Source organism: Dendrobates tinctorius, unplaced genomic scaffold (genome assembly GCF_039654945.1).
Source record: "Dendrobates tinctorius isolate UK_male_01 unplaced genomic scaffold, ASM3965494v1 ptg000051l, whole genome shotgun sequence".
NCBI lineage: Eukaryota > Metazoa > Chordata > Amphibia > Anura > Dendrobatidae > Dendrobates > Dendrobates tinctorius.
In genome coordinates, this window is record NW_027361719.1 from 25,685,706 (window position 1) to 25,699,095 (window position 13,390).

Here is a 13,390-nt window from a genome sequence, read left to right on the forward strand (position 1 = left end):
TCCCATTATATTTCTTTATGTACAATTTACAGGACTCTGGGGTCTGGTCAATAATGCTGGCACTGCCGTCGCTGTTGCGCCCAACGAATGGCTGACTAAAGATGATTTTGCCAAAATTTTAGATGTGAATATTCTAGGACTTATTGATGTGACACTCAAAATGTTGCCCATGATTCGAAGAGCCCGAGGTCGTGTTGTTAATATCGCAAGTGTTGCTGGAAGAATAAGTCTCTGTGGTGGAGGATATTGCATATCGAAATATGGAGTGGAAGCCTTCTCAGACAATCTCCGGTAAGCAGTATTACTGAGTACTGTTCATTACCTACATATTCAGCAAGTGTATAATCTAGCATTTTAATCTGGTTTCACTCATATTTATTCCACTTATTCCACTATTAATAAAACTTGTCAGAATAGTCATTGTTCCAGAACCATGGGTAGCATGAATCCAACACTAACTTTATTGCAGCCATGAATGTTTTATTATGAAATTGTCATGCCGCTGCAATGCAGGTAAATGCAAGCTCGACTAGAGGGCACTGAAGCTGTGGTTCCCACAGACAGCTCATTGTAAGTAGTCGATGAGCTGAACGACAATTTTCTCACGGTGCTAGCAGTGATGTCATGAAGGTTACCACAGTTCATCAGCCGGCTCACACTGAACTGAGCATGAGAATGGCGGTAGCCTCTATGATGTTACAGCTTGTCACTGAAGCTGCGCCCCAAGCTCAGCTCAGTGTGTCCTGGATTCACGGCAGAGCAGTCACATCATGCCACTGCTCAACCATGTAATCCAGATGTAGCAGTGCTGGACTTCTTCGTGGGACAAATGGATTATCGCTGAATCGGTGAGGAATTTTTTTTTATCTTTCTTTTTTACAGTTATAAATGGGAAAATGTGGCTGGTGTGTGTTTATTTCAATTAAAGGACTTTATTCTTGCTGTGTATTTTTTTCAACATCACTATGGGGTTTGTAATGGGTGTGTCTTATAGACACATAGAGGAAAAAAAATGGGCTAAAAAAGCCCTAGCCAGCTCACCAACCACAGCCACAGCACAGAACCTCATCTGGACCCAACGATAATTGATAATAGACAAAAACATGAGGGGCGTTCCAGCTGATAAAATTTCTTGCTTTATTGAAAAAATTAAAATAGTACAGCTGCTTACTCCTCAAGAGTAGATGGATGTGCTATGAGGCACTGAGACACCAGCTATGTGTTTCGACCCTACATGGGTCTTTATCACAGCTGCAAATTACTGACATAATGCAAACCTTATACTTAGTGCTGACCAATGAGAACTGCAATGTAAATCACATGAACAAGCCAAAGGTCCTGTTTGTGTCTTATAGACGCCTCTCCATTACTAACCCATGGGCTTGATGTCAGCTAACAATACAAGGCTGACAACCCCAACCCTATTACCCCACTTGCCACCACACCAGGGCAAGTAGGAAGAGCGAGGCTAAGCACCAAATTTGGTACATCTAATGGTCACTGCTCTCTCCTGGTTCTCCTCCTACCTCTCTGACCGCTCCTTCTCTGTATCTTTTGATCGCTCTTCTTCCTCTCCCCTTCCCTTTGCTGTCGGGGTTCCTCAGAGTTCCATCCTGGGCCCCGTCCTTTTCTCCTTGTACACCACCCCTAGTGGACAAACAATGAAAAAACAAAACTGCTTGTGTTTCCTTCCTCCACTAATCCACCTATGCCCGATATTGCCATTTCAGTATGTGGTTACACCATTACTCCCCAGCAACATGCCCGCTCTGTTGGTGTCATATTTGATTCAGATCTTTCCTTCATTCCCCACATCCGGTCTCTCGCCTGCTCCTGTCACCTACACCTCAAGAGCATCTTTAGAATTTGACTTTTTCTTACCTTTGACTCCACAAAAACTGTTAATGTTGCTCTTATTCATTCTCGTCTGGACTTTTACAACTCTCTATTAATCGGTCTCCCTTCTACCAAACTCTCCCGTCTCCAATCCACCCTGAATGCATCAACCAGGATCATGTTCCTCGCCAACTGCTACACATATGCCTCTAACCTGTTCCAGTTGTTGCATTGGTTGCCCATCCGATACAGAGTTCAATATAATCATATTACTCTTACCCACGACTTTACTAACTCCCCTCTCCCACTCTCTGACCACAACCTTCTTTCCTTCTCTGTCAAGAACTGTCCCCTCACCTGGGACACCCCCATTTACCACACTTCTAGGAATACGATTAACACCCAGCAGCTTATGAACAATCTACAATCATTTTAATCTCCCGTCTCCTTCAAATCCTGTAAAAACTTAGCTTTGTCTCACTACAATTATACATTGCAGAGTGCCCAGTGGCGTAACTAAAAAGTTATGGGCCCCGATGTGAACTTTCAAATGGGCCCCCCAATGCCAAAATACATGCACATCTCCACTCCATACACCTCATACACGCGTGGCTATGCTCCGTACACCTCGTACATGTGCTGCTCTGCTCCATACACCTCGTACACGCGCGGCTCTGCTCCGTACACTCCTTGTACATGCGCGGCTCTGCTCTGTACACCTCGTACACGCGTGGCTCTGCTCCACTCTGTACACGCACGGCTCCTCTCCATCCACCTCGTACACATGCTGTTCCGCTTCGTACACTTCATATACGCCCGGCTCCACTCCGTACACCTCGTATATGCACGGCTCCGCTCCATCCACCTCATACACATGCGGCTCCACTCCATACACTTCGTGCACATGCGACTTCTCTTCGCTCAGCTCGTACACACGTGGCTCCGCTCACCTCGTACACACACGGCTGCGCTCCATACACTCCGTACACACACGGCTCTGCTCGTACATCTTGTACACACACAGCTCTGCTATATCCACCCTGTAAACCCCTCCTGACCCCACACATAAACTTACCCTCATCCAGCACCATGACAACCAACACAGCAGAGTCCTGCATACACGGAGGCTCCTGATCATGTGACCCCCCTGACTCCTCCCCTCCTGTGACCTCATCACAGGTCCTGTGTGCACAGAGCAGCCATCGTGTCAGGCCAATTGCAGCCTGGCAGCCAATCAAAGCACGGAGCTGCACAGCCAATGAGCGGCTGCAGGTCCACGATCGGGCCCATAAGCACTCCGGTCCCCGTCGCAGCTGAACGGTAGTCATGCCCATGAGAGCGCCCTGGATGAAGCAGCACCTGCTACATGCAAAAAGATCTGACACAGACAATGGCAATGAGAGCAACTCTGGCACACAATGCAAACACGCTTTCTTCAGCGTTGCTCAAGGTGCGCTGAGCGTCAGTGGTGAAAATCGCTATAAGCAGAGGATTTCATCCACTAGACGTTCATGTTCAAAACTTATAACTCTGCCCTTCATCTGGCCAAACAACCCTGCTTCACCACCTTCATCACTTCACTAGCTAACAATCCAAAATGGCTTTTTGAAACCTTAAACTTCCTCCTGAGTTCTAAAGCTCAGGCCTCGGTCACCAACCTCAGCAGTGAGGATCTGGTCACTCACTTCCTAGAAAAATATCAATCATATCCATCAGGACATTTCTGCCCAATCTCCTGAGAGCATGGATCCTCTTCCCTGCTGCACTTCAAGCTCACTTGCCATCTTTGAGTCTGTTACAGATGAAGAATTTACCCAGCTCTTCGCTTCTTCTCCTCCTACAGCCTACAAAAGTGACCCTATTTCACATCTCCTGCAGTCTATTTCACTGGATGTCGCCAAAATATTCAGAATTGAGAGTCCTCAGTGGTTGATACCTTTTAATGGCTAACTGAAAAGATGGTAACACCAGAGGCGCATCCAGGGGGGGGCAGCCGGGGCAGTTGCCCCGGGCGCAGGCAGCAGGGGGGCGCAGTCGGGCCGCCCGCCCGCCTAATGCAGCGGTCGGCAGTGTCTCTCCCCTGGCGGCTGCGTTCTGCCACTACCAGTCCTGGGAATCGGCGGTTCTCTGTGTCGGCTGTCAAGCTGACAGCCGACGCAGAGAAGGAGGCCGCGCCGACTCCCAGGCAGCAATTGTACTGGCGTCTATACAGACACCAGTACAATTGAAGCTCTGACCGCCGGGTCAGAGCGACGTCAGCAGCATGATCAGGTCATGTGATCACGCTGCTGATGTCACTCCCGGCGCCCAGAGCGAACGCTGGTGGTAAGTGTGCTCCATTCTGGAGATGAAGAACCACCGAAGATGGGAGATGGGGGGGTGTTCATGAGTGGAGATGGGGGTTAATGTGGGGATGGGGGTTAATGAGTGGATATGGGGCTTAATGTGGGGAAGGGGGTTAATGAGTGGGGGGTTAATGTGGGGATGGGGGTTAATGTATGGGGATGGGGGTTAATGTATGGGGGTTAATGAGTGGGGGGTTAATGAGTGGAGATGGGGGTTAATGTGTGGGGGTTAATGAGTGGAGATGGGATTAATGTGGGGATGGGGGTTAATGTGTGGGGATGGGGGTTAATGAGTGGGGGGGTTAATGTGTGGAGATGGGGGTTAATGTGTGGAGATGGGATTAATGTGGGGATGGGGGTTAATGAGTGGAGATGGGATTAATGTGGTGATGGGGGTTAATGTGGGGGGTTAATGAGTGGAGATGGGGGTTAATGTGGGGATGGGGGTTAATGATTGGGGGGTTAATGAGTGGAGATGGGGTTAATGAGTGTGGGGGTAAATGAGTGGAGATGGGGATTAATGAGTGGAGATGGGGGTTAATATGTGGAGGGGTTAATGAGTGGGGATGGGGGTTAATGTGTGGGGGGATTTGGAGTGGGGGTACATAATGTGTGGGGAGATTTGGAGTTGGGGTACATAATGTGTGGGGGGATTTGGGAGTAGGGATGAGGGGTTACTTAATGTGTGTGGGGGATTAGGGATGGGGGATTTGGAGTGGGGATGGTATTTAATGTGTGTGGGGAGATTTGAGGACACAAAATGAAGAGTATGATGAAACAGTATGGTGGATGGGTGCAGACAGTAAGGGGTGCGAACGGGTGAATGTATGTGGACACAGTATGGGGAGTCGGGGATATGTGTTTACAGACAGTATAGAGAGTGAGGGGGTAAATATATGAGGAGACAGTATGAGGAGGGAGGGGAATAGTGTGAGGCCACAGTATATTGCAGATATTTTTATTTGGGAGCATTATAATGACACTTCTATCTTTAAGGCCATCGTGAGGCGATTTGCTGCAGAAGACCGGAGAAGATGGAAGTCTACAGAGATGGCTGTGGATGAGAAAACTCATCATGGGTTCTGGACAAGAAGAAGAAAAGGAGAACGACTGCAGAGATGACGTCATCTATAAGGTACCTGGGTGTAAATGTTATTTGTGACACTGACTAATTCTCATGTTTTTATTTGTTAGGAGCATTAAAGGGGTTTTCCAGGTTTGTGCTGAGTCTGCAGTCATTCTATGTGACTCCAGACTTCTGAATTCTCACAGTGCTCACTGAACGCTGTCAGGATTCTCTCGTGCCGGTAATTTACATACATACGGTCACATGCTGACTAGACATGTGTCGCCTCACTCAATTAAAATGAACGGAGCGAGGCCGGGCACGTCTAGTCGGAATGTGGCCAGAAGTATATAAATCACATACTTGTGCTGACATGACTGTATATCGGCAAGGGAGAATCCTAAAAGTGTGCAGTGCATTCGTTGTGAGAATTCAGAAGCTGCAATGTCAGGATTCAGCTCTGCAGGTTCCAGTAGTCATCACATGGACATTTCACTCATATGCGATTTTCATAGTTATGGTCCTGTGACAACGAGCTTCTCTTCCTGCTTTCAGTTTTTTACTGAACATTGAGAGCATTAGGGAGAGCAGCTCGTGGGTACATGACTAACTGTGCAAGTCGCATATGTACTTGGGGGGGGGGGGGGCGCCGAACCAAATTCTTGCCCCGGGTGCCAGAAAGCCTAGATACGCCTCTGGGTAACACATTGCAAGCTTTCGAGTCTACTCAGGTCTCTTCATCAGGCATAGACTAATAAAAAAAATCTGAAGAGTCACATATTTATGCACAGTACAGCACAGAAAAAATGCAATAAATGAGACAAGTGACGTGAAGCAGAATTATGATTATGGGAGAGGAAGAAAAATAAATATTGGACCAGTTCATAGATAAAGAGTCCGGATGTTTTATTGTCCTCTGATGTCGCCATTCACCTAACTAAAATAGAATCATAGAATCGTAGAGTTGGAAGGGACCTCCTGGGCCATCTGGTCCAACCCCCTGCTCAAAATATTTAACCTCCTCTTTCTTCTGGTATTTTTCCCTCCTTAAACATGCCATCATAACCCCTTTACTTAAAAAAAAAAAAAAAAAATCCTTTGACCAGAACTATGCTGTTAGCTATAGATCTGTCTCTAATGTTCCCTTCATATTCGAATACCTGGAATGTTTGTCCACTCCCGTCTGATCCGCTATCTCTCAGATTACACTCTTCTTCACCCTCTACAATCTGGTTTTCGCTCTTTACTCTCTACCGAAGTTGCCCTTATTAAAGTCTCTCCAAAACTGAACTTCTTGTGTTTCCTTCTTCTACTAACCTTACTCTGCCTGACATTGAAATTACCTTGGAGGGTTCAACCATAAGTCCCAAGCAGCACACCCGCTGTCTTGGGGATAAATTTGATCCTCAACCTTCCTTTTTTCCCTATATCCGATCACTCACTCACGCATGTCACCTGCATCTTAAAAACATCTCCAAAATCCAACCTTTCCTCACCTTTCAAACTGCTAAAATTCTTACTGTCGCTCTTATTCACTTTCGTCTAGACTACTGCAACAACCTTCTGATCGGTCTCCCTCTTAAAAAAACTCTCTCCTCTCCAGTCCATCCTGAATGTGGCAGCCAGGGTCGTATTTCAATCCAGCCGCTTCACCGAAGCCTCGACTTTGTGGAATTCATTACACTGGTTACCCAATCCCTAAAGAGTACAATATAAACTCATAACTCTCACCCACAAAGCCTTCACAGTTCTGCACTACCTTTTATCTCCTTCCTCATCTGACTATCGCCCTACACATTCTCTGCGTTCTGAAACTGACCTAAGACTAACATCCCCCATAATTCGAACCTCGCACCTCTGTCTCAAAGACATCTCCCGTGCTGCGTCAGTTCTCTGGAATACACTACTCCACACAATCCGACTGTTATCTCGCCCCCAAGTTTTTAAGTGTGCTTTATAAACACAGCTCTTTAAACAAGCCTATCACCTCAACTCACTAACCTAACTTTTCCCTGTTCTCTCCTTCTAAACATTATTCAGAATCTGCTCACTCCTATTTATCTGTCTCCACATCCTCCATGCACATGATATCTGTACTTGATAATTGCACTTAAACACATGGGATGATGACCAAATAAAGCAGCTTTATATGAAAATCCCTATCTATTGCAATTGCTGGATCTGAATTAACAAGCACTTTTCACCTATTGTATCCCCCTTATTTCCTTGTAGATTGTGAGCTTGCGAGAAGGACCCCCCGTGCATTTCTTTAGACTATCCTATCACCTCACCTCATTTATATAACGATCTCTGTGTAGCCCATACAATTTTTTTTTCAAAATCATGACCCTCATAGCATCTGTTCACACTGTCCATGCACTTAATAGTTGTTTGTACTGTGCACATACTGGCTGGTGACCGGTTCATGCAGTGTTAAGTACATATTCTATTTACTACATTATGGTTGTTTTGTACAATAAAAACAAATTTTATCATTTATCTTTTGTGTCTCCCCTATTTCTCTAGTTACCTTCCAAGACAGCATAGGAGGTTGTCTCCACGCCCTAATGGGGGGCAGGAAACACAAAGAGGCTAAAAACCCCTCCCACTCGCCAGTGTCTTTCCTGTCCCCCATGGGGCATGGAGAGGTTTCAGGTATGCTGCATGGCCGGTGACTGCAGTATTACCTTAAGTAAAATCCGGGCAGTGGTTGTCATGGGCTCCGCCTTCCTCCTCCGTACTGCTCCCGCCTCCCCTTCGGGTGGATTCAGGACCTTCCTGGCCCACCCGTGTTCCCACTGGGGGTAAAGTGGGCCAGTGATCCCCATACTGGAGGCCTCCCTGAGCTCTCCGGTCTTTCCTCCTCCTCCTGCGCGCGCTGTTCGGTGACCCGGACGTGACGTCATCAAAGGGCGCGTGTCACTTCCGGGCCCTGCGTTTCACGGTGGAACACATGAACTTCCGATTTCGGCCCTTTGCGGCCTCCGGACCGACGAATGGCACGCAGTGCACGATGAAGATTGCGGAAGCCTGCTCAGGAACCAGGGAGGAGGAGGAGGGGGAAAAGATTGTCAACGCTGAGGGCAGGGTTGATGCCCCTCTGTATGGATGGTGCTTCCTGCCCTGTTTCTGCAGAGCCAGCGCTGCCCCAGCCTCAGTAAATCTGTGTGTGGGGTGGATCCTAGCCTAGGGTCTTGGTTGTAGATGGTCTCTCTACTCAGGGGCATTACTACCACGGTCGCAGCAGTTGCGACTGTGACTGGGCCCGGGGGGAGTCAGGGGCCCGACAGGCATATCTCCAAACCTTCCCGATTCTCAAGGGACAGTCCAGTTTTTGACTCCCCACCCGTGTCCCACCTGGGAGTCTATTTTTCCCGCACTGCACTGAGGCGCCACGCCCCTAATGCACCCATCCTCACCCTCCAACAGAGACCCACCTGTTATGAATGGGTCACCGAGGAGGATGGCAGGAACAGGCTAAGCCACCAGGAAACCAGAGATGTTGGTGACTGAGCGGATTGTAGACCCCTGATCCTATCACCACAACTAGCAGTAGCCGTGGAGCGTTCCTACGAAGCCCTAGACGCCTCGGCACGGCCGGAGAACTAACTAAGCCTAAAGCCAGAAAGGTGAAATCTAAGCTGCCCTGGAGCAGATCCCCAAAGGAATAGACAGCCCCCAAACATATATTGTCGGTGAGACAAGATGAAGCACAAACATAGGCAGAAAAATAGACTGAGCAAATAGTGGAGCCCAAGCTGTCTAGATAGGACAGGACAGAAAAGATACTGTCTGCAATCACACACAAACACTAAAAATCCAAAACATCTGATATACAAAAAACCTGAGGCCACACGACCTCACCCCCGCTAGATCAGCACTCTGGTGTGAACTGGAAGCAAAGCAAAAGATACTAACATAACAGGGGACTGAACAAACTGACAAAAGCTGTAACATATGGAGTGGGGCCCAGCGCTGCCCCCAGCAGGGAGCACGCTGAACCCTAGCAGCAAAGCAGAAAGCAAATAAAGGCACAACCAGAGTAGATGCAAAGGATTAGCAAAAGAATCATTTAACTGAACTATGCAGATCAGGCAGGAGACAAAAGAACTCCAAATGCACAAGGAGGAAATCACCAGCAACCACTAAGGGAAGCCTACTCACTTATGTGCTCCAATCAGTAATCCCAGATTCCCAATCATCATCGTCAGGTAGCAAACTTCCATCATCCTGGCCAGCTCCACTACTCCCAGTAACCACCAGAAGGAGCTCCGGCTCAGAAGTCCGAGCAAGGGAATTCACAACACCCACCGCACTGAAAGCAGCGCCTCACAGCCTGCAATGACGTCGCTAGGCTGTTTTCTCTAATGTAAGCACAGGACCTATGATGAGGTCACAGGAGGGGAGGAGTCAGGGATCACATGATCAGGGGCCTCGGTGTCTGCAGGACTCTGCTGTGCTGGTTGTCATGGTGCTTGATGAGGTATAGTTTATGTGTGGGGTCAGGAGGGGTTTACAGTGTGGATGTAGCAGAGTTGTGTGTACAATTTTGAACAGAGCGGAGCTGGTGTGTACGAGGTGTACGGAGTGTAGCTGTGTGTGTACGAGGTGGACGGAGCGGAGCCATGCATGTACAAGGTGGACGGAGTGGAGCCGCGCGTGTACGAGGCGGATGGAGTGAAGCTGTGCATGTATTTTGGCATGGGGGAGGGCCCCATTTGAAAGTTTGCATCGGGGCTCATAACTTTGTAGTTACGCCACTGTCTCTACTTACACTTCTCTCCCTTTCTTTTATGGAGACAAGTCTACCCATAAAGCCCCCGCCAAAAAGCCTCCTAAATGCACCATATGCAATATGAAGCTTCCCTTGCTATAGGACAAAAAAAAACTCTGTCAAGTGTGCACGTATAGAGTGGTCAGAGCTGAACACCCCTCTCTTATTGATGAAATCCATACCCTTGTTAAACAGGAGGTTCAATCCTCTTTAGCTACCTTTACCCCTCCACCTCCGCCACCTCCTCCTCCGGGTCCATCTCCCTCTAAAAAGAGAAAGATCCAGTTAGAGGACTCTGACTCTGAGTACTCCTATGATTCGTTCCCAGAGGCCAGAAAATATCTTTTTTCCTCTGAGTATATAAATGTAAGGGGGGCCAGGACTGTAGTCATGTCCAGAGACACTGAAGCATCTGTGTCCCGCCCTTCCCTCACAGAAAACTGTATTCCATTTCTCAGCGTACCTGCGTCTCCAGTTTCAGGTCCCCCCAGGCATTTCCCAGGCGAAGACAGCCCCTCCTCCAGACGACCCCCCCAGTAATGGAGACACAGTCCAGGACAACTTGAACATTCTCTTTACTTAGTACTTCACACGTTGCATACACAGTTGGCATATCATGGAATTCACTTGTTTCCTAATTTTTCCCTACTTCGCTGACTCTTCTGTGCAGCTCACGTCCGAACTGGACTGTCTTAGACTCCCCAGATCCTTCCTAACCTAACTTTGCCATGATGACAATTCCTTCTGCCTGTTTCTCCCCAGACTTGAAATCATCAGTCACCTGGTTTGGTTGCCTCTGGTAAAGCATCCGGCCCGTCTGTACCGTTCCCGTCGAAGCTCCAACTTCCTTCAGTTCCTCACTCCAACCAACTCCCACCCTAAATGCATCCACCCTTGCTATGAGTCGCCACATCTTAAGGCCCTGTCTCACATAGCGAGATCATTTACTTTTCCTGTACTGGCCCACCAAAATTATGCCCAATGGCTGTGGATAACGTGGGCTGCAGCTATTTAACGTTGCGTGGCTGCCTTGCCGTTCAGGGCCTATAGCCCATGTGGATATTAAAGCAACTGTTGACCTGTGTTCCTACACAGACTTATAGAGATTTCAACCAGCTATTTGCCCTATTTACCAATGTCAGCCTGAATGGGCTGGCTACTGTACTGACATAAGTTCAAGGGGGGCAGGAGTGGGTAATTTGTAATGCCAGTCAAACACTATAGGATGGAGACAGGGGTGGACATTGACAGCTTGGGGCCCCTGTGCAAGAAATGTGCCTGAGCCCCCCCTGCTTTTATGGCGACAAAGCTATATATAGTCCCGTCTGTCGTCCTTACAGTCCTTTGACCCTGGGAATGCTTCCCAGTTGGCCAGTCTCCAACAAGAGCTCACTCAGCAATGCGACACCCAGGCCCATATCCTCAACTACAGTGCCTTGCGAAAGTATTCAGCTCCCTGGAACTTTTTAACCTTTTCTCACATATCATGCTTCAAACATAAAGATACCAAATGTTACTTTTTGGTGAAGAATCAACAACAAGTGGAACACAATTGTGAAGTTCAACGAAATTTAATGGTTATTTTAAATTTTTGTGGAAATTCAAAAACTGAAAAGTGGGGCGTGCAATATTATTCGGCACCTTTACTTTCAGTGCTGCAAACTCACTCCAGAAGTTCATTGTGGATCTCTGAATGATCCAATGTTGTCCTAAATGACTAATGATGATAAATATAATCTACCTGTGTGTAATCAAGTCTCCGTATAAATGCACCTGCTCTATGATAGTCTCAGGGTTCTGTTTGATGCACAGAGAGCATCATGAAGACCAAGGAACACAACAGGCAGGTCCTGGATGCTGTTGTAGAGAAGTTTAAAGCCAGATTCGGATACAAAATGATTTCCAAAACTTTAAATATCCCAAGGAGCACTGTGTAAGCGATCATATTGAAATGGAAGGAGTATCATACCATTGCAAATCTACCAAGACCCGGCCGTCCCTCTAAACTTTCATCTCAAACAAGGAGAAGACTGATCAGAGATGCAGCCAAGAGGCCCATGATCACTCTGGATGAACTGCAGAGATCTACAGCTGAGGTGGGACAGTCTGTCCATAGGACAATAATCAGTCGTACACTGCACAAATAATAATAATAATCTTTATTTACAGTACAGACCAAAAGTTTGGACACACCATCTGGTTCAAAGAGTTTTCTTTATTTTCATGACTATGAAAATTGTAGATTCACTATGACGGCATCAAAACTATGAATTAACACGTGTGGAATTATATAATTAACAAAAAAGTGTGAAACAACTGAAAATATGTCTTATATTCTAGGTTCTTCAAAGTAGCCACCTTTTGCTTTGATTACTGCTTTGCACTCTCTTGGCATTCTCTTGATGAGCTTCAAGAGCTAGTCACCAGAAATGGTTTTCACTTCACAGGTGTGCCCTGTCAGGTTTAAAAAGTGGGATTTCTTGCCTTATAAATGGGGTTGGCACCATCAGTTGTGTTGTGCAGAAGTCTGGTGGATACACAGCTGATAGTCCTACTGAATAGACTGTTAGAATTTGTATTATGGCAAGAAAAAAGCAGCTAAGTAAAGAAAGATGAGTGGCCATCATTACTTTAAGAAATGAAGGTCAGTCAGTCCGAAAAATTGGGGAAACTTTGAAACTGTCCCCAAGTGCAGTGGCAAAAGCCATCAAGTGCTGCAAAGAAACTGGCTCACATGAGGACCTCCCCAGGAAAGGAAGACCAAGAGTCACCTTTGCTGCGGAGGATAAGTTCATCCGAGTCACCAGCCTCAGAAATCGCAGGTTAACAGCAGCTCAGATAAGAGACCAGGTCAATGCCACACAGAGTTCTAGCAGCAGACACATCTCTACATCAACTGTTAAGAGGAGACTTTGTACAGCAGGCCTTCATGGTAAAATAGCTGCTAGGAAACCACTGCTAAGGACAGGCAACAAGCAGAAGAGACTTGTTTGGGCTAAAGAACACATGAAATGGACATTAGACCAGAGGAAATCTGTGCTTTGGTCTGACGAGTCCAAATTTGAGATCTTTGGTTCCAAGCACCGTGTCTTTGTGCGATGCAGAAAAAGTGAATGGATGGACTCTACATGCCTGGTTTCCACCGTGAAGCATGGAGGAGGAGGTGTGATGGTGTGGGGGTGCTTTGCTGGTGACTCTGTTGGGGATTTATTCAAAATTTAAGGCATACTGAACCAGCATGGCTACCACAGCATGTTGCGGCGGCATGCTATTCCATCCGGTTTGCGTTTAGTTGGACCATCATTTATTTTTCAACAGGACAATGACCCCAAACACACCTCCAGGCTGTGTAAGGGCTATTTGACCAAG

At 47.2% G+C, this 13,390-nt stretch overlaps 1 protein-coding gene across 1 annotated transcript in view; it reads left to right on the forward strand.

The window, feature by feature from the left end:
- LOC141091341 (retinol dehydrogenase 7-like) overlaps positions 1-13,390 on the forward strand; it is a 227,040-nt gene that overhangs the window by 154,530 nt on the left and 59,120 nt on the right. The window contains exon 3 of the mRNA XM_073576874.1: positions 33-291. Within this exon, the coding sequence (XP_073432975.1) occupies positions 33-291 (259 nt within the window). The remainder of the gene's footprint in view (positions 1-32; positions 292-13,390) is intronic.